Source organism: Balaenoptera ricei, chromosome 13, assembly GCF_028023285.1.
Source record: "Balaenoptera ricei isolate mBalRic1 chromosome 13, mBalRic1.hap2, whole genome shotgun sequence".
NCBI lineage: Eukaryota > Metazoa > Chordata > Mammalia > Artiodactyla > Balaenopteridae > Balaenoptera > Balaenoptera ricei.
The window spans coordinates 67,104,087-67,124,908 of record NC_082651.1 but is presented as its reverse complement, the minus strand read 5'-3'; the positions used below and the strand labels follow the sequence as shown (position 1 = coordinate 67,124,908).

The 20,822-nt window shown below is 35.4% G+C and overlaps 1 protein-coding gene across 3 annotated transcripts in view; it reads right to left on the bottom strand.

Annotated features, from left to right (window-relative positions):
- THADA (THADA armadillo repeat containing) overlaps positions 1–20,822 on the bottom strand; it is a 318,133-nt gene that overhangs the window by 219,509 nt on the left and 77,802 nt on the right. For all 3 annotated transcript variants that reach the window (XM_059943471.1, XM_059943473.1, XM_059943474.1), the window contains 4 exons: positions 19,720–19,852; positions 17,101–17,214; positions 12,156–12,278; positions 366–457 (listed from right to left, as the gene is read on the bottom strand). In XM_059943471.1, coding sequence (XP_059799454.1) covers positions 366–457; positions 12,156–12,278; positions 17,101–17,214; positions 19,720–19,852 — 462 coding nt within the window. The remainder of the gene's footprint in view (positions 1–365; positions 458–12,155; positions 12,279–17,100; positions 17,215–19,719; positions 19,853–20,822) is intronic.

Sequence of the window (20,822 nt, the reverse complement as noted above, 5' to 3'; positions counted from 1 at the left end):
AGCAAGTGATGACACATCAAGAAAAAGCAATATAGGACATTTCAGGAATACGTGAAGAAGATGTAAATCAAAAACAAAACAAAACAAAAAAACGAACTTTAGCTGTTGCACTGAGAAACAAGCTCTACATTTCAGCCCTTGCTACTCTGATATATATATTTTTGCTGCTTTGAAAGGTCCACTTATTAAACAGTAGATATTTTTGCCCAAGGGCTTAGAATTTGGCAGCATAGGTTAATTTACCATAGTATTTTTATAGTTTTATGCTCTAGATGAATCTATAAAAGTAAGCAAAATTCCAAAAATTATTTTTGGCCAGGACAATATTTTGTAAAAAAGTAAAGTTAGCATTAGATGAAGCTTACCTATTTTTTTTGGAAAGTTCATCCTTTCCCCTTTTAACTCCAAATATTCTTGTGATCAATGTACTGAAGAGAAGTGTGGATGAATTTCTCACCTAATGTAAAAATAGATACACAATAAAGGTTAAGAAATATTCATGGTGTGAAACCAACATTTACAATGTTCAAACTAGACATTCAAAATCATTACCCGATTGCCTAGTGTGGGGCTAAAGAAGATGTGGTTTATGTCCATAAAGGAAGACAATTTTCAATAACTTTATAGTAATTACCTCAATGACTTCCTCTTAAACTGAGCTCTACAATCCAACCACATGCACACAACACAGCTTTTTCCTATACTTCTAATATTACCAGCAACTGTTTTCATTATCTCTTTGTACTTGTATCATTAAATAACACTTAAAAAGAAACAATAAATTCATTTTCCCACATCATTTCTGATGATGAATATCCCAAGAAAGAGCTCAGCTCTTCCCTTTTATTTTCTGTAATCATTTACCTATGAGAAAATACTTATCAGACCTAACTCAAAGGATCCACATTATTAATATCGCCAAGAAAATATTTAATATCATATACAAAATGTTATTAACCACACAACTGCAGTAACCTAACAAAGTAATTTTAACCCTAAGATTATCTGAGGCAACTGGTTCACAGAAATAAGAAGAAAAAACTATAAACATGAATCACTTCTTCAAATGGTAATAATAAAGCAGATCTATTTCCAAACCAATGTGTCAAGACGCTTTCCTACATCATAAAAATGTCTTGAAAGCCATGGGATATTGGGCTTCCTCAATTACCTTGCCAAATCAGAGTAGAGATGTATAAATATATACTGACTTCCCTATAGTGTGTAAGGCCCTATACCAACCCCATGGAGAATGTCCAGAAATAGAACACACACACTTACTGCTAACACAGAGCTTATATTCTAATTAGATAGGAGTCATATGGTGTGTTAAATAGCAATATAAGAAAAAAGGTAGTTAAAAGTAACAATGTAGGATTTAGAAGATAGCTTCCTGAAACTACTGCAGTAAGGATCACAACTCAAACGCCCATAAGGGCAGTGAGTGACAGAGGCAGCAGAGGATTGGGTCTAATGCAGTCACTATTCAGCTTCAGTTGAAGTTGCTGCCTTGATGGGAATGTAAGCCCAGTGTTGCCAGATCTTCTGCTTTCTCAAGAGAAGCCAGAAACCCCAACTTTTATGTGAAATCTATTTTGAAAAGTTGGCAACAAATTAAAGGAAAAAAAAAAAAACTATTGTGGAAGCCAAATAAAACACAGTTGTGGGCCAGATTTGACCTATCAGCCACCAGTTTGCAACCTCTCCTCTAGAAGCACATGACTGACTCAATTTATGTGTGGTAACTCTTGAAATGGACCACAGATACTCAATTTATGTGTGGTAACTCTTGAAATGGACCACAGATACACTGGCACAATTCATACCATAATTGCAATAAAACCCTAAAATTGGACAAACTCACTTATGTCCATTCAACAGTTAACAAACATTAATGAAGTCCCTACTGTGTGCCTTGCCTAATATCCCCAAACACATCACTCTGTCCTGTTACTCTATCAACATCACCTCTGTCCTAGCTCAGGTCTTGATTATCTCTCACCTAGGCCATTGACTTGGTTCTCAAAGACTCCTTAGGTTCAAGATGACTTGGTAACGTCATCCAGGACCCTATCGCCTCTCAAGAATCATACAAAAACATAAAAAGAAAAGAAAAATCAAAACACAAACTCCATCTTGCCCTAAACCAAACTTTCTGACAAAGACTGCCAGAAGCAGTAAACTTAAAACAGAGGAGTGTCTGGAGATGAAAGAGGATGCCTGCTGAGGCATACCTTATCAAAAATGTAGAGGACTGTTTTACAAAGTGAATGGGCACCCATCCCCCACCCCAACCAAGAAAGAAATCTCCCTTGTTTGATTTGATAGGCTGAAGGCAGGAGACACATAATGTCTTTTAGTAATGTTAAGATGGATCAAACAGATTACCAGCCTGATCCATTCATCAAGTTCCCTCATTAGTAGCCAGTGATTATCATTACTTATTCCAGTAGGTATAGCAAATTAGTGATATTCTACCATTAATTAGTTACAATTTTCAGAAAAACTACCATTAAAAAAAAAAGCTTTCCTTCATGAGCTATTTGGTCATTCTGTTATCAGTTAGTACAGAATTATTTCCATAAATTTACCAGTGTGCAGAATGAGTTCATGTCATAGCAACCTCCAAAGGTGACCAAATGATAAACTTTTAAGACATTTCTAAAAATTAATTTTCCTGTTATTGAGATATAATTCACATACCATAAAATTTGCCATCTTAAAGGTACTCTTCAGTGGTTTTTACTATGTTCACAAAGTAGGAAACTATCACCACTACCTAATTCCAGAATATTTTCATGACTCCAAAATGAAACGCTATACACATTAACAGTAATTTCCTATTCTCCCTCACTAGGCAAGTACTAATCTACTTCCTGTCTCTAGGGATTTGCCTATTCTGGATGTTTCATATTCATGAGATCATGTGACATGCAGCCTTTTATGTCTGGCTTCTTCCATTTGGCTTTCATTCTCAAGGTTCACCCATGTTGTAGCATGTATCAGTATGCCATTCCTTTTTATGGCTGAATAATATTCCATTGAATGGATATACCACATTAAAAAAATCTACTCATCATTTGATGAACACTGGGTTGTTTCCACTTTTTGGCTATTATGGATAATGGTGCTATGAACACTCACATACAAGTGTTGTTTTTTTTTTTTAATTTTTATTTATTTATTTATTTATTTTTGGCTGTGTTGGGTCTTCGTTTCTGTGCGAGGGCTTTCTCTAGTTGCTGCAAGCGGGGGCCACTCTTCATCGCAGTGTGCGGGCCTCTCACTATCGCAGCCTCTCTTGCTGCCGAGCACAGGCTCCAGACGCGCAGGCTCAGTAATTGTGGCTCACGGGCCCAGTTGCTCCGCGGCATGTGGGATCTTCCCAGACCAGGGCTCGAACCCGCGTCCCCTGCATTGGCAGGCAGATTCTCAACCACTGCGCCACCAGGGAAGCCCCATACAAGTTTTTGTGTAAACATGTTTTCACTTTTCTTGGGTATATACCAAGAAGTGAATCTGCTGGGTCACATGGTAACTCTATGCTAACCTTTTGAGAAACTGCCAAAGTGGCGGTACCATTTACATCCTTACCAGCAGTGTACGAGAGTTCCATTTTCACCAGTTCTCCAAATCCTCCCCAGTAATTGTAATGGTCCACCTTTTAAATTATAGCTATCCCACTGGGTATGAAATGGTTATATCATTGTGGTTTTGATTTGTGTTTTCCTGATAATGAATGATGTTAAGCATCTTTTCATGTACTTACTGGCCACCTGTGTATCTTTCTTTTGGAGAAATATATTCAAATTCATTGTCCATTTTTAAATTGGGTTCTTTTTATCATTGATTTGTAAGAGTTTTTTATATATCCTGGATACCAGTCAAATATACAATTATCAGATATATGATTTGCAAATAATTTCTCCCATTCTGTCAGATGTCTTTTCATTTTCTTAGTGGTATGCTTTGAAACACAGACATTTTAAATTTTGATCAATCTAATCTACCATTTTTCTTTTGTTGCTTGTGCTTTAGGTGTCATATCTAAGAAGCCATTACCTAATCCAAGGTCACAAAGATTTATACTTATGTTTTCTTCTAAAGGTTTTATCATTTTGGCTCTTACATTTAGGACTTTGATCCATTTTGAGTTAATTTCTAAATATAGTATAAGATAAGAAGCAAAAGCATTCTTTTGCATGTGGATATTCAGTTGTCCCAGAACCATTTGTTGAACAGACTATTCTTTCCCCCACTGAATTGTTTTGGCACCTTTTTTATTAAAAGTTAGGTTTTATTTCTGGACTCTTAATTCTGTTCCATTGATTTATATAAGTCTATCCTTAAGGCATTACCACACTGTCTTGATTACTGTTGCTTTGTGTAAGTCTTGAAATTTGGATATGTGAGTCTTCCAATTCTGTTCTTTTTCAAGATTGTTCTGGCTATTCTGAGTCTCTTGCATTCTCTCTCAATTTTAGAATAAACTGGTCAATTTCTGCAAAACTGTCAAAATGGAATTTTAACAGAGATTATAGTGAATCTGTAGATTGGGGAGTATTGCCTTCTTAAGAATACTGTCTTCCAGTCCATGAATATGGAATAGCTTCCCACTTATTTAGGCCTTCTTTAATTTCTTTCAACAATGGTTTCTAAGTTTCATTGCACAAATCTTAAACTTCTTTTGTTACATTTATTCTTAAATATTTTATTCTTTTTGATTCTATTATAAATGGAAATGTTTTCTTAATTTCATTTTTTGATTATTCATTGGTAGTGTATAGAAATACAACTGATTTTTGTACATTGATCTTGTGTCCTGCAACCTTGCTGAACTTGTTTATCAGCCCTAATTTGTGTGTGCGTGTGCGTGTGTGTGTGGGTGGGTGAACGCCTTAGGATTTTCTATATGTAACTGCAATTGAAAAACAGAAATATTTACAGACAGTTCTGTGTGTACTCTGATGCTATTGCGAATATGTTCCTATAAAAGGGTTTCATCTTTAAGAAATTCATGGAAAAGACTCTGACAAGTACAGGTTTCTGGTAACTGACTGTACTGCTGAACTGAATGAATAAGCAGAACTGAATTTTCAGAACTCTAATGAAAAACTGATGAACTCATAAAAGTGCTAACAAAAGATCAAGATAAAAAAAAAATTAATTACATGGGACTGAGTGAACTGATGAGGATGAGTATAATTTTTGTGACTTTCTGTCTGAATTAAAAAAAAAAAAAAATCCAACAAGGACTCAGAGGCAAAGAATATACAAATCAATTTTCACTGCAAAGTAAAGGAGCTGTTACAGTGGAGGATTACTGGACCGAATGTCAATATTATGACATAGTATGAGTGTGTTTCATGTTTGGTAATTGCAATCATTGTTGCTTTTGTTGTGGTCATCCATGTACAATGGTTGGTGTCAGTCTATTTATCTCTTGTAAAAATAAAATACAGTGTGTGTGTGTGGAAAAAAAAAAAAAAAGAAAAACAGAAATAGTTTTGCATCTTTCTTTCCAATCTGGCTGATATTATTTCTTATTCTTGCCTAACTGCCCTACCTAAAACCTCCAGTACAATGTTGAATAGATGTGACAAGTGTGGATATCCTTGTCCTGTTCCTGATCTTAGGGGAAAAGCTTTCAGTCTTTTACCATTAAGTACATTGTTAGCTATGGATTTTTCATTAACACCCTTCATCAGATTGAGAAAGTTCCCTTCCATTTCTAGTTTATTGAGTGTTTTTAACATGAAATGGTGTCAGATTGTGTCAACTGTTTTTTTGCCTCTGCTTAAATGATCATGTGGTTTTTGGTTCTTTAGTCTATTTGTACGGGTTATTAAATTAATTGATTTCCATATGTTGAAATATATATACTCTGTTTTAAAAGTGTAGAAGTTATACAGCATAACATTTTTAAAAGTTACTGTAAATGTAGAGCAAAATAACTATCATGAAGACTACTTGTTACTTAAGCTAGAAGAGTGTCCTTGTTTCTGTGTGACAGTATTAATAGTTCAAGGACATCTGTTTCAGTTACCCCTTTTTATTTTCTAATATTTCATCCATATTTTCTGTCCCTGTTCACTATAAAGCTAATGAGGAGGGAACTAAGTAGAAGTACAATTGAGAAAAAGGTTGTGACTAACTGACAAACTACATTATCAACTCCTAAAACATGGATAGTAAATGCTAACGTGATTCACTGATGTTAAATCTTAACGTGGGTAATGAAAAAGTTCATATACAGTGCTAGTATATTTTGAAAAACTCATAGTAGTAATGGCAATGAAAACAGTCCTGTTTATTAGGAAGGAAGGACCAAGGAGAGTGCAAGTAAAAAGGAAAGTAACAATAGAAAAGAGCAAGTGGTAATAAAGTTAGAAATGGAGAGAACAGAATGGCTGCCAAATAACTCCAACTATAATCAATCCTCATCACAAGGAAAACACCAGAAAACCTCTTCTCTTACTACCTTCCCCATCAAGCCCCCAACATACAGTTGATAGAGACCTGGTATTCAGCTACAAACTGACAACTGCTGCCAAAGTTTTCCCCTTCTATTAGCTGATTACATATGCTTTTTCTTTCCTTTGTAGTACAAAAGAGTTTCCAAACAGATTTCTGTAAGATACAGAAGAGTTAGGTAAATGAAAATTATGTTTCACAAAGCAGTGTGTGTGTGTATGTGTGTATATATGTATATGTCTACTTATGTATACTACATACTTTGCTTATACATTTATTTCTTTTCTTATATAACATAAATGCTGCCTTAACAAATATTTAAAAAATATGAATGGAGAACCTATCATGTGCAATCACTATGTGGTACAATTATTGTGGTGTGGTGTGGTACACACCATATACCTTCACCCTTTATGGACAGTCACATCCTTGAAGATGGGATCTGCATATAATATTATGAAATATTTTGTCTAGTGTACATAGTGCCAGTTTATAGTAGAAAGAAATACTTTCTGAAAAAATTAAATGGGATTTCGATTCTAATTTGCCTTCCATCACCTCTTAGCCATGGACCTTGAAAAAGACACTTAAAACTTCAGGTCACAAGTCCCTCATCTGCAATCCAGGAAAACTGTACTATGATTTCTGGTCCTATGATTAAGGGGAGGGCCAGCCCTGTCTGGAATTCAGGGTAACTTTCCTCCAAAGTAGCAAGACACTTATCCCATGAGAAAAGAAGAGACGGAGCTTCTAGTAGCCCACGCACCACCTACAGGTGAATTAAGGAAAAAGTACTCTTCCTGTGAGTGAATAAAGCTCCACGCAAAGGCATGCAGTGTAATAAGCAGAGCATGGCTGAGTTTCAGCACCGCACAGCCCTCAGCCTGGCACCCTTGTGGCAACCTCACAACCACCAGTGGGCCTGTCAACGGTGCCGAAAGAGGAATAGAGTGCACATGGCAGCACTAATGGGAAGATTTGAAAGGCTCTTTTTCTTCCTCAAACCCATTGCATACTGTAAACCAGAGCTGGCCTGAGGGAAGCAAAGTAAGATGTACCAGATAGAAATATAAACCTGGTGTGGGTCTGAGAAGGACCCTAAGGTGGCATACTCAATGGAGCTTCTGGGCAAGCTGGAAAGATGAGTTACCTACCCTGCAATGAGGATGCAGGGAAAGAAGATCAGGTAGTTGAACATAAAAAAGGAAATGCCCAGAAATGTCTCAGTTTTCAAAACTTGCCCAGAAAATTCTGTTTCCATAGATATATGTATCTACAAATCACGGTTTGTTACCTAATTTTTAACTAAACTAGCTTCATCTCTAAAATATATGTTGAAGATTATCACTTGTCACCATCTTTACTAATATTTCTCTATTCTGAGCCACTATCATCACTTGGCAGAACTATTACAATAGCTTCCTGATTGGTCTTCCGCCTTCCCTCCTGCCACCTCACAATTGAGCCTCCACTTTTCACCACATCAGTCAAAGCCCATCATCCCCCTACTGTGAAACTCTCTCATGCAGGGTTTTTCAACAGCAGTGGAAGCCAAGTGTCAAACCCCAGACACCAATGGTGACTGTGGCTCATCCAGCCATTTCCAGACTCAGATGAGATGCTACATCACAGGGCATGGGATCTGGCTTCTCTAGCAGCTGCCCAAGGGTTGTGTCAACACCTGCGCAGGTTGTGTTAATGCCCTAAGGGGTGAATTTTGACCAACAAGAGAGAGAAGGTGGGACTGTTCCCAGAGTCGGTAGTTTCACATGGCCCGACTAGAAGATACACCACATGACCAGACAAGCAGCTCAGTTTTCCTGCAAGTTAAACTACAACGCCTGCTTGATAATGTCTCTTCTCTTTTCTTGCCTCACTTCCCTTTTCCCTTCATTCCTGCTGCTGTAGGTTTGTACCATTCAATAAAACCTTAGCACCCAGGCTATATCTCCAGCTCTGTTTTCTAAGGACAGGGTCAAAACCCTAAAAGGTAAGTAAGATACACCTTCGCCGTATTCCTATAATACCCAAAACTTTCCCCGATAATAGCACAGATTCTAGAATCACACAAAAAATACTTGTACGGCCTTGGACAAAGTTATTTCTCCTCTCCCCTCTCTTTATCTGTAAAATGGGGATTCTAATAACAGAATCTACCTAGCAGGATTGCTCTAAGCATGAACTGAGATAATCAATGTAAATGATACCAAGCACATGGAAAATAGTCAATAAGACAGTCACTATTATGATTATGTCTTACTTATCCTTGTATTTCTAGTGTTTAATATTGTCTGTAACCAGTAGGTATGCCTAATGTCTTATATATATTTACAACAATACATTTCCCCTGGCTTTTAAAAATGCCTAATAGGTGGCAAAGACTGAGAGATTTGTGTGGTCTCAATACAAAGATTGAGGACTCTGTACAAACAATTAATATACACATGAATGCTTCCTGGAAAATGTTCCTTCACTGCAAAATTAAAATTAAGCTTATTTTACTTTTTTTTTTTCCTCTAACTTACCAGGAAAAACAATTAAGCCAAAAGTACAGATGGAGTCACCTTTAGGTACAAGATATATTCCTGAGAAGATGTGTACAAATCAGATTTCTGTAAATCAAACCATATTTCACACACAGTCAGGAAAAACCACTCTTTAAACAACTTCACACAGAATGCTACGGTTAATTGTTTTGTAAAATGAAGACTTCTTCACATTCATTGAGTATGTTGCCATGGTTCTGGCGTATCTTAGATTAGGTTTTTTATAAGGAAGGAAACAGAACAATTGATATATTTAAGTCAGAGTATGGACCATTATAGCTGTGATGTTTATTTTCTCTGGTAAAGCAAACAAACTGAATAGAAACAAAAAAGATTCCTTTAAAACACGTGTTAGGGCTTCCCTGGTGGCGCAGTGGTTGAGAATCCGCCTGCCAATGCAGGGGACACGGGTTCGAGTCCTGGTCTGGGAAGATCCCACATGCCGCGGAGCGGCTGGGCCCGTGAGCCACAATTGCTGAGCCTGCGCTCCGCAACAAGAGAGGCCGCGATAGCGAGAGGCCCGCGCACCGCGATGAAGAGTGGCCCCCGCTTGCCACAACTGGAGAAAGCCCTCGCACAGAAACGAAGACCCAACACAGCCATAAATAAAATAAATTAAAAAAAAAAAAAAAGAAAGAAAAAGAAAAAAAAGATGGCTAGCAGGACATCAGAGCCGTTTAAAAAAAAAGCTTTGCAGGGGTGGGGTGGTGGTTTAAAAAAAAAAAAAAACAAAAACAAAAAACACGTGTTAAAAGGGAAGATTCCCCCCAAATAAAACTATACATAAGCACTTATATATATTTGTGCAGGCTTTTATAGATTATGTGTGCATATGAGTACTACACACACATAAAAGCCACATAGAAAAAAGAGAAAGAAAACACATTCGAATGCTAAAGATTATTATATCTGTATGGTAGTTAAACCGGTGACTTTTCCTTTTCCTTTTATGCTTGTATTTTCAGACTTTCTGCAGTGCCCATGTGTTACTGTTTAAAAGGTCTCCAAAAAAGACTTTTAAAAAAAGATCCATTCATTTCTGATACTTTCAGTTTTCCTAAAGTTGGAAAAGTCACCAGGTTTCACTCTCTGAAAGCCCTTTCATACAGAACATTTCTCTGTTCATCTGGAATGAATGGCTTAAAGAAAACAATACTGACATTTCTGGCAATCAGCTTTATGATCTCTACTCTTCCTGATGGTCAAGCCACATTCCTATCTACCTCTCCTGACAGTATACAGGTATTGCTTCGTTTTCCTGTAAATGCAAAAGGTAAACACCATGTCCTCAGGAGTAGTTAGGCAATGCTCCTAGACAGAATTTCAGACATTTATCTTTCTTACAGGAAGATGTACGATTTTCCTGGCAACAGTTGGCAATCTTGAAGATTCCTCTTTACATTGGGAGTCTGTGCCTTGGGCTAAGCTGCAATATACTGACTCTCAATTAGAGGCTCATCAGAGAGTTATGAATTGGTTTGTGCAGCTCACTAATTGGAAAGCCTGCCTTTCTAGTAAATTCTCCATTCTGCAGGTAATATATTAAGGTCTACCTTCTTTTCTCCTCTCCCTTTGCCAGTCTTTTTTTTTTTTTAACGCTACAGTCAAGTGCCTACAAACCATAGGTTAGTCTCCTTTATTCTAGAAGGCACAATGATGTAGGAAAAATAATAAAATCATGGTGTTTCTCCCAGGAATTATAAAAAAAAAAAGTGGAAGTTTACTTTCTTTAATGTGAAAACTGTACTGGGTATTGCCCACAATCTTAGAGTTCTGAATCAGAAAGTTTCTGGACGGTAATCATATTGCAAAAAAACAAAAGAAAACAAAAAAAGTGACTCAGCATTTAACCTCCCCCATTTTCATGTTTTGCATCTGTTTTTTTCACCTTTTGATAGAGTATATTTCCAGCATTCACTCAACACACTGACACCCAGAGCCCACAACAGACACATTCAGATACTCAGAGTCATTCTGCTCCCAGCTCAACATCAAGTGCAATCAAAATATCAAACGAGATACCACTTCACACCTGTTAGGATGGCTGTTACCAAAAAAATAGAAAATAACAAGTGCTGGCGAGGATGTGAAGAAAATGGAACTCTAATGGGAGTATAAAATGGTGCTGCCACTGTGGAACACAGTTTGACAGTTCCTCAAAAAATTAAATACAGAATTACTATATGATATACACAAATGAATCGAAAGCAGGGACTCAAACAGATACTTGTACACCAATGTTCACTGCAGCATTATTCACCCTAGCCAAAAAGAAACAGCTTAAGTGTCCATCAACACAAGATGAAAGAATAAACAAAATGTCATATATCCATACGATGGAATTTCATTCAGCCTTAAAAAGGAATGAAATTATGATACATGCTACAACATGGATGAACCCTGAAAACACTATGCTAAATGAAACAATCCAGACATGAAAGGACAAATATTATATGATTCCACTTATATGAGGTACCTAGAATAGGCAAATTCATAGAGACAAAAAGAAGAAGAGAGGTTACCAGGGGCTGGGGGAAGGGGGATGTGGGGAGTTACTATTTAATGGGTACAGTTTCTGTTTGGGAAGATGAAAAAGTTCTGAAAATGGAGAGTGGTGATGACTGCACAACACTGTGAATGTTTTTAATGCCACTGAATTGTATACTTAAAAACAGTTAAAATGGTCAGTTTTTAAATAAAGATAATTGACAGTTTAAACAAAAATAATAACAATGTAGTGTGGGTTTACAATATACATAAAAGTAAAATGTATAATAAAAGCACAAAGATTGGGAGGAGAGAAATGGGAGTACATATTGCTAGGTTCTTATACTTTAAGATGGTAAAATATTACTTGAGGGTAGACTGTGATGTTAAAGATATATACTATAAACTTTAAAGCAAATACTAAAATAAGAAAACAAAGAGTTATGGCTAATAAGCCAACAAAGGAGACAGAATGTAACCATAAAATACCAAGGGTCAAAATGTAGCTTGATCCAAGAATTTATCCCTTGGAGTAACTCCTTAATAAAATGCAGTACATATTTTTTATCATCCAGTGAAAGGTTAGTTTATTAAAACCTACTCAGAGGTATAATTAAGTCAATGAAAATAAATAGCAAATGCACTTACTGCCCAGACTGGTGATGTAAAGCCCAGAATTGCAGCCTTAGCTCCATCAGCAACGTAAGGGATGATAATTTCTCCCAGACGTGTATCTCTGAACAAGGCTCTAAGGATATTTAAAGCATGAACCTAGAATAAAAAGTTCAAAATCAGTTGTAGGTTGAAGACTGTGGTAATTCCAAATCTGTACATATCCAGTAGCATAGCCTCCAAACAAAAAAATTACCAAATTATAAGAAGAAATGGATAATTCACAAATAAAATAGATTATAATAAAACATGCCTAATGATTGATAAATCAATTTTCTTAAGTAAGCAAGATTTGAACAATGCAATACAAAAGTTTGATCCAATGGACCTATGTAGAATCCTGCACCTAGCAAACAGAGACAATACAGTCTTTCCAAGCACACATGAAACATTTATTTTTTAAAATGACCTCAAACCTAGCCATAAAGCCTCAACAAATACCAAAAAATTAATTTCTTACAGATTATGCTCTGATCATAGTGGAATTAGGTTAGGAATCAGTTTCTTTGCATACTTTTAAAACTGACACATTTTAAAACACTGGTCAAAGAAAAAAATTTTTAATATTTACAGCTGAACAATAACGAAGATGCTACACACTGACGCTTGTGCGATGCATTTAAGTGGAACATAAAAGAAATGTACACCTTAAATGGCGTCTATTAAAAAAAAAAAAGGCAAACCATTATATACCAAATGGATAAAAACAAGGTCCTACTGTATAGCACAGGGGACTATATTCAATATCCTGTGATAAACCATAATAGAAAAGAAAATAAAAAAGAATGTATATATATGTATAACTGAATCACTGCTGTAGAGCTGAAATTAACACAACACTGTAAATCAACTCTACTTTAATAAAAAAATGAATTGGAAAAAACGTCCAATTAAGATGACAGAAAAAAAACAATAAACTCAAAATAGAGAAATAAAATTTAAAAGAGTAGAAAATTTTAAAACATCAATGACATAACTATGAGCATTAACAAAACCAAAAGGTGATTCTTTGAAATAGAAACAAACCTCTGATGAGACTAACCAAGAGAGAGAAGAAAATATGCAATAACATGAATACCAAAGAGAACATGACTAAAGGTACATCAGAGAATAAAACAAAAATATTTCCACCCTAGTCAATTAGAAAAATTAAGGCAAAATGAACAATTTCCTAGAAAACAGAACTAATCAAAACAAATTCAAGGAGAAATGGAAAAGCTATATAGATATTACCATTATATAAAGAAAATCAATAGTTAAAAATCCCACTCACAGACCAAAAAGAAAGCAAGACACCAAACCCACCAAAATAACACACACACAGACACACACAAAGACCCACATGATTTTATGGACGAATTCTACCAAATATTCAAAGAATAGATAATCCCAATCTTATTTAAACTGTTAAGAGAAGATGCCCAAGTTTATTTTATCAGTCCAGTACCACCTGGCTATCAAAATAAGGTAGGGACAACTACTTTGAGAAATGGTAGTATCTATTAAAGCTCAACATACACATACTCAATAACCACTCCTAAGTATCTACTCAAAAGAAATGTACATATTTGTTCACCATTAGGCTTGTCAAAGAATGTTCTTAAATGTACTGTTCTTAATAACCCCAAATTTAAAACCACCCAAATGTTCATCAACAGAAGAATGGATAAATAAACTGTATACTATTACATAGCAATGAAAATGAATAATTCACAACATTGATGGATGTTGTAAACTTAATGTTCATCAAAAGAAATCATATCCAAAGAGTATCTAATGTATGGTTACATTCATGTGAAATTTTAAAAAAACAGGTAAAGCTATGGTGTTAAAACTAAGCTAGTGGTTACATTTGGGGAAAAGGTGCAATTAGAAGGGAGTATGAGTGGGCTTTCAGGTGCTAAAATGTTCTGTTTCTTGCTGGTTATAGAAATGTGTTCACTTTGTGGAGGCAAACATATTATTTGTACACATCTTTGTATGTTTGTTATAATTCAATAAAAAACTTTTACATAAAAATGAGGACAGGTACAGCATGAAAAAGGAAAACCACAGGTTAATCTCACTTATGAATCCAGTGAAAATATGTGAAGAAAAATTTTTTTTCAAATTTTTAGGTGAATCTAGCAATGTGTAAAAAAATCTATCATTTCAAAGTTGGGAGTTCATTCTCTGTAGGCAAAGATCGTATTATATTAAAAAGTCAATATAATTCATGATGTTTGCAAATTCTAGAAGAAAACATTTATCTCAAAAATGCTTGAAAGCATTCAATAAAATTTGGTTTCCTTGATAAGAGACGTTAAAACCTACAGCAAATATCAGAAACAACATAAGGATGTCTGCTATCTCTATTTCTATACAAAACTGTACTACAAGTGCCAGCCAGAAGAACAAGAAAATTTTTTTAAAGAATTAGAAGAGTAAAGCAAATTTAGCATTACTAAGGATATGATTACCTATAAAGTAAATTCGAAGAATTTACAGACAAGTCATCAGTTGAATTACAGCAATTTACGTAGGTTGCTGAACATTTCACAAAAGATCTGTAAGACTTTTATGGGAAATTATTTTTAAATGTAATGAAAAACATTAAGGAAGATCTGAATAAGTGGAAAAATAAAGCCATGAACATGGACTGGAAGATTCAGTATCAAAAAAACAAGTCATTTTCCCCAAATAAATCAATAAATTTAAATTCCACCCAAAATTTAAAAAGGGCTTTCTGGTTGAACTTAACAAGCTGATTCTAAAACTTATATGGAAGAGCAATGGGACAAATATTGCCAAGGTAATTCTGAAGGAAAAAAAAAAGGAGATTCACCCTACCAGATATCAAAACTTATTTAAAAAAATACAGTAATTAAAATAGTGATTTGGGCCCAGGGACAGACTAATAGACTAACAGAATAGAGCACAGAAACAGACATGCGTATCGACAGAAATAGTACATGAGAGAAGTAGTGTCAGTACGATAGTACAAGAGGAAAGGATGTATTATATAAAGAAAACATAAAATATCTTTCTGACCCTGGGGTATGGAAGGCTTTCTTAAATGAGATCCAAATGCACAAACCATAAAAGAAAAGGCTGACATATTCCATTTTATTAAAATTTAAAACTTCCAGGCAATAACAGAATAATAAGCAAAGTGAAAAGAAGTGATAGACTAGGAGAAGATACGTGTAATTCAAAGAACCAAAAAGGAAGAAAAATCAGGAAAATAATTTTAAAACAACAAAAAACCCAACTCCTGCAAAACAAAGACAAATAACCAAATTAAAGGTAGCCAAAGTCTTTAAATAGGCAATTCACAGAAGTCATACTAAAGCCTAATAAATACATGGAAAGATGTTAAAGCTAGCCAGTTATCAGAGAAATGCAAAAGAAAACCGGGAAACACAAATTTCACACCAGGCAGAAAGGGAAACATTTGTATACAATGAAACTCTGCTTGGAAATTAAAATGAACTTGGAGCTCACTAATTTTAAAAAATGTTGACTGAAAAAAACCCAAACTATAAAACAATGTGTAGATAACACAATTCATGTAAAAAAAAACAAAAAAGCTCTTAAAAGAATGAAAAAAATGCACGAAATGATTTGGTTTAATGATTACAGATGAGGAGGACCAAAGGGAAACAGAATATGGAGGAATCTACAGTGTATGCAACTGTATCTGTAACGTTTTACTTCTTAAACTTGGAACTGATTTCATAGATGTTGGTTATTCACTGTACATTTTTACATGCTGAAATATTTCACAGATAATAAAAAAATAATACAGAAGTAAACCATGGGAGGGGAGAAGGAAAGCAAATCATCATCCAACACCTAGAAGACTGGTCAGAGATAAAATATTAAATTTTTACCAATTTAATAAAAATGATCACTAGTGGTAATTAATGACCTTGAAGCAGAGTAAGGTAATAATTTAAAGTACTCTTTAAAACCAAATTTCACTATTTTCAGATGTTCTTATTAAACAATGGTATTTTTTTTAAAGTGATAGTCTAAGAAAATGGAGCCAATTATATTTTTCACACTTTTTTGGGGAAAATAAAATGATCATTTCTGAAAAGTGATCAGTAACTTTTTATTTAAAATTTTTAAAGAAATTTCACATCGTATAGTCACAGGCCACTATGTGACATGTGTTAATAAACCCTATCCTTTCCCACCGGTCCACATTCTGGCCCATGGGCTTCCCTTTAATACCTCCCACAGGCTCTGACATAAAACCATATGTACTTACTGTACTTGACTGTAAACTTCAGCTCTCAGTCTGTTCTCTGACCTAGCATGGGCCTCCCACAGGTGGGTAGGAACATCCCACTATGAAGCATTTGCTGAGAAAGCCTAGACAAGAAGTATCTGACAGGTATGCACTACCATGGAGTGGACTGAAGCTGTGAGGAACACTTAACCCAAATTCATACACACACATAAGTACATACTTAACTCAACGTTAGCAGTGACAAAAAAAGGAGTAAGTATTAGCTAAAATTAAAATATGAATATACCCAAAGCCAGACACTACATTTTAGGGAAAGATCCAACTGCCAAATCATAAAATATACATCGACTCAAGGAAGCACACATGAAATTTGAAGGTGATAGCACATTCGTTTTTAAATTTTTAGATACAGTTGTAATATTACAAAATATCTTGTCTAAATTGAATGTTTTCACCACAGTTTAAAAACAGATCATCTTGGTCAATCTATATCAACTAAAGCAATGGTTTATTTTGTGGACTGGAAAAACCAAACCAAACCAAAACCCCTCTGAATAAGCTTCAAATGTCTGTCTTATCCTCAAGAGTTCTGTACCTTCAGCAAATTTTTTTTTTTCTTTTTAAGTACAGCAAAGATTTAAAACCACTGCCTTCCTAGCAGGGTTTGTATATTTCCATTATTACCTTAGGGACTGTGCTCTGTGAGTCATCTGTAGGTCCAGCCAAAGAGATTAACTCTTTCATTGTTATTTTCAACAAATCCATTTTGCCTTTCTTAGGTTCAGATGCCAACAGTGCCTATGGAAAAACAAGACAGAAATTATCAGGACTATTATTTTATATACACCTGTTTGCTACTTCCCAGAATTGATTCCCCAATGCAAAATCTCCTTTATAAAAACATGTGGTGTTGAGCTAGTTAAGCCACGTGGCCTTGGGCAAGCAGCTTAACCTCTCCATCCCTCAGATTCTTCGTCTGTAAAATTAGGTGGTGATATCACAGCATCTCTAAGGTCACCTCCAGTTTGCTTATTAACTATTAACTATGTAATTCTAAGAGGTTGAAAATGGCTCTTGTTGACAACTCTTCTAAGACCATAATTGGGTAGCAGGTCTCAGACACAATAAGCACGTCAGTTTTAATAACAAATTTATCCAACAAGAAACTTCTCTTTACTTGAAAAACAAAAAACCTCTGGATTAAATTTCTTGTAAGGATTTGGAAACTCCCTGGAGATTGATCAGTTATTTAATTCTTCACAAGAGTCTACCTGGAGGACTATCAAACTGTAGCACTGGAAACTCCATGGGACAAAAGGAAATACTACAAACTTCAAAGGGGGTCCTATATTTGAATATTCAAGAGGTGCTTATTTATTTTGTGTCTAACATTTTGCCAGTATTCCATAAACATAAAAATAGGAACATCAAACCACTTGAGGCAATAGAAAGGAATGAAGTACTGATACATGTTACAATATGGATGAGCCTTGAAACATGATGCTAAGTGAAAGAGGACACAAAGACAACATATTATATGATTCCATTTATATAGAGACAGAAAATAGATTAGTGGCTGTATAGGACTGGGAGTAATGGGGAGTTTTTCTCCATAGCTAACACCAAGCAGAGGTTTCCACCAGAACAAGAACATTACTTTATTGGTAAGTTATGCTAGGGAAAATGGGGCCTCTCTGAGCAGATTTTTCTGATAATTTAGATTTTATTCAACTAAAACAAATAAGAAAGCTATATATGATTACTAATGTGTCTCCTGGGAACAATAGTTCTTTTTCCCCAAGAGCTGTGCATAGTTATGACATTCTTCCCAAGGCTGGGCTAAGAAGGTGCAGTCCTGACCCCTCTATCACTATGACCAATATGTAGTACTAGTTGGGAACCAGAGATGGAGGCACACAGCACAAAGATGCAACCAAACCTTGCTGTTGCATTAACACATGTCCTCAGACAGACATATGAGGCAAAAACACACTAGGTCAGAATAACTCAGAGGCAGGAGAATGACCCACACTGGTCCAGAATGGGTCAGATCAGAGAGGAGTCGATTTCTGAAGGTCACCAAAATCTACCCAGCAGAACCACCTCGGTGATCTCTATGCCAGATCAACCTCCACGACTGGTGCCCGTTGTCATAAAAATCATGACTCTGGGAATTTGAGGGAGGCATAAGAAAGGGAAGGAAAAAATGTTGGGGCACTAAAAAACAGACTTCATTTCACTTATTTTCATCGCTTTTTTTTACACCACCCCATTCCTAGATTTTATCTTCCTGAATATTAAACAAAGATCATTCAGGTCGGGTCTGATTTAGTATCATGAGGACTTGGTTTTCATTCTTTGGATTCACAATGGTGACAGCCTCTTAATTTCAACACTGTGGAAATAAAATATTTTCTTATCAAGTAGCAATATCTGAGTATGCTGATATGAAGCAATCTTTAAGCAATCTTCATATCTTTATGCTGATATGAAGCAATCTAAATTAAGTGGAAAAAAAGCAAGAGACAAAACAGTGTGTGGAGTATGCTTTCATCTGTGTTAAAAAAGAAAACACGTACACACACACACACACACACACACACACACACACACACACACCCAGCAGAGGGTGCCTGGGCTCAAGTCTTAGTGCTGCTCTTACTATCCCTGTGGCCATTAGCAAATCACTTACCTAACCTCTCTAAGGTCCAGTTTCTTCATCCACAATATACGGATGATCATAGGACCTACCTCGTAGGCCTTGAGGAAGGATTAAATGAGATAATATATGTGAAATAACCACTTATAAAAGTTAGCTACTATTAGGATTAGGATTATTTTATGCATGGATATTTTATAGAAGGATTCAAAAGAAATTGTTAACACTGGTTGCCTACAGAGTCTTAAGGGTCTTTGACATGAAAGGAAGAATATTTTTTCTAACTGAGAAAAAAAAAAAAGGGCAGCATGCGCACTTCCTGGAAGTGAGCAATGAATGCACCACAGCGATGTCTTCCTACTTCACACACAGACGGAAATCTCTACCACCCTCTGTTCATATTACAAGACTGACCTCTTAGAGGGTTTGTTCCAAGAAGAGATCTGTCACAGGAACACACTGTCCACACATTAAAACAAAATCACAAATGCTATAGTACTTGTGAAATGTACTATAGAGAATCAGAAATGTCCCTTATGCAATATGCTCACATGTCAGGGGGGTTAGAATACACTACTATCAACAGACCAAAAACAAACAAACAAACAAAGCCCTCAGCTATGATCCTATAGATAAGTACCTACCTGTATGTAGAAAGGAATTCCAGCACTGCGTCTTGTAGCACAGAGTTTAGATGAAGGATCACTGCATCTAATTTCCTCTAAAACATTCCATAACCACTCTTCCGGTAGCTTCTGCAGACTCAAATTAGGGCACCTAAAAGGCATATATAAAGCAAACATTTGGAATTATCCGGTACCAAAAAGTAAAAGCATAAACTATTGATATACATTAACACCGTTAGGAAAGAATAAACATCCTTACATTCGGAGGGAGGGAAACTAAAAAATGTCTCACTTTCCACTTTTCACTTACTTTCTTCTTTATGATGGGTCTTAGCATTTGTAGCTATTATAGATTCCATTTCTTACAAAAGCATGAAGAGCATGTGTCTTGTCTGCAAATGAGCTTTAATACCTAGGCCTGCACCCACGCCCAAAATGTTCTGAAGGTTAATCAAACTCTCACCAATGTTCTATATTGCAAAATTCAAGATTTCCAACAAGCAGAACATAACCTTATAGTTTACTGTAGTTTATATTCTACAGTTATAGAGATTATACATATTCATATACACATTTTTGAAAGTGTATTTTAGTAATCATTTTAGCTTTCTCAAGTGTGGCCTATCACAAATAAAATTTTCATCCACATCCCATGGAGAATTAATAAAGCAAGTTATTTGGAAAGAACCTTAAACATTTTAAAGTTATTTGGACATTACTGTCAGTGAGATTCTGCTGTACTATGTTAATTGTTATTCTAGAGTGCTTAAAAACATGTGACTTTAAAAAAAATTTTCATCTTACGCCCTAATATACAGTTATATAACATTATCCTAAGAAATAGCGTATTTAATGTTAGATAGGCACAATTATTTTAGAAGGATCATAATTGGATTTAACTAAAATTAATACGAAAATAAAGAGGTAAAGTCCAAAGGAAAAATACTCTCTCTTTTTTAAATTGAAGAAGACAGTCTGCAGACAGATAACTGATTTCTAATTTGTAGAGAGAATTAGAGCTCTTAGAAACATGTGGGTTTGTTTTTTTTTAATTGAAGTATCATTGATTTACAATGTTATGTTAGTTTCTGATGGGGACTTTTTTTTCTTTATTTTAGTTT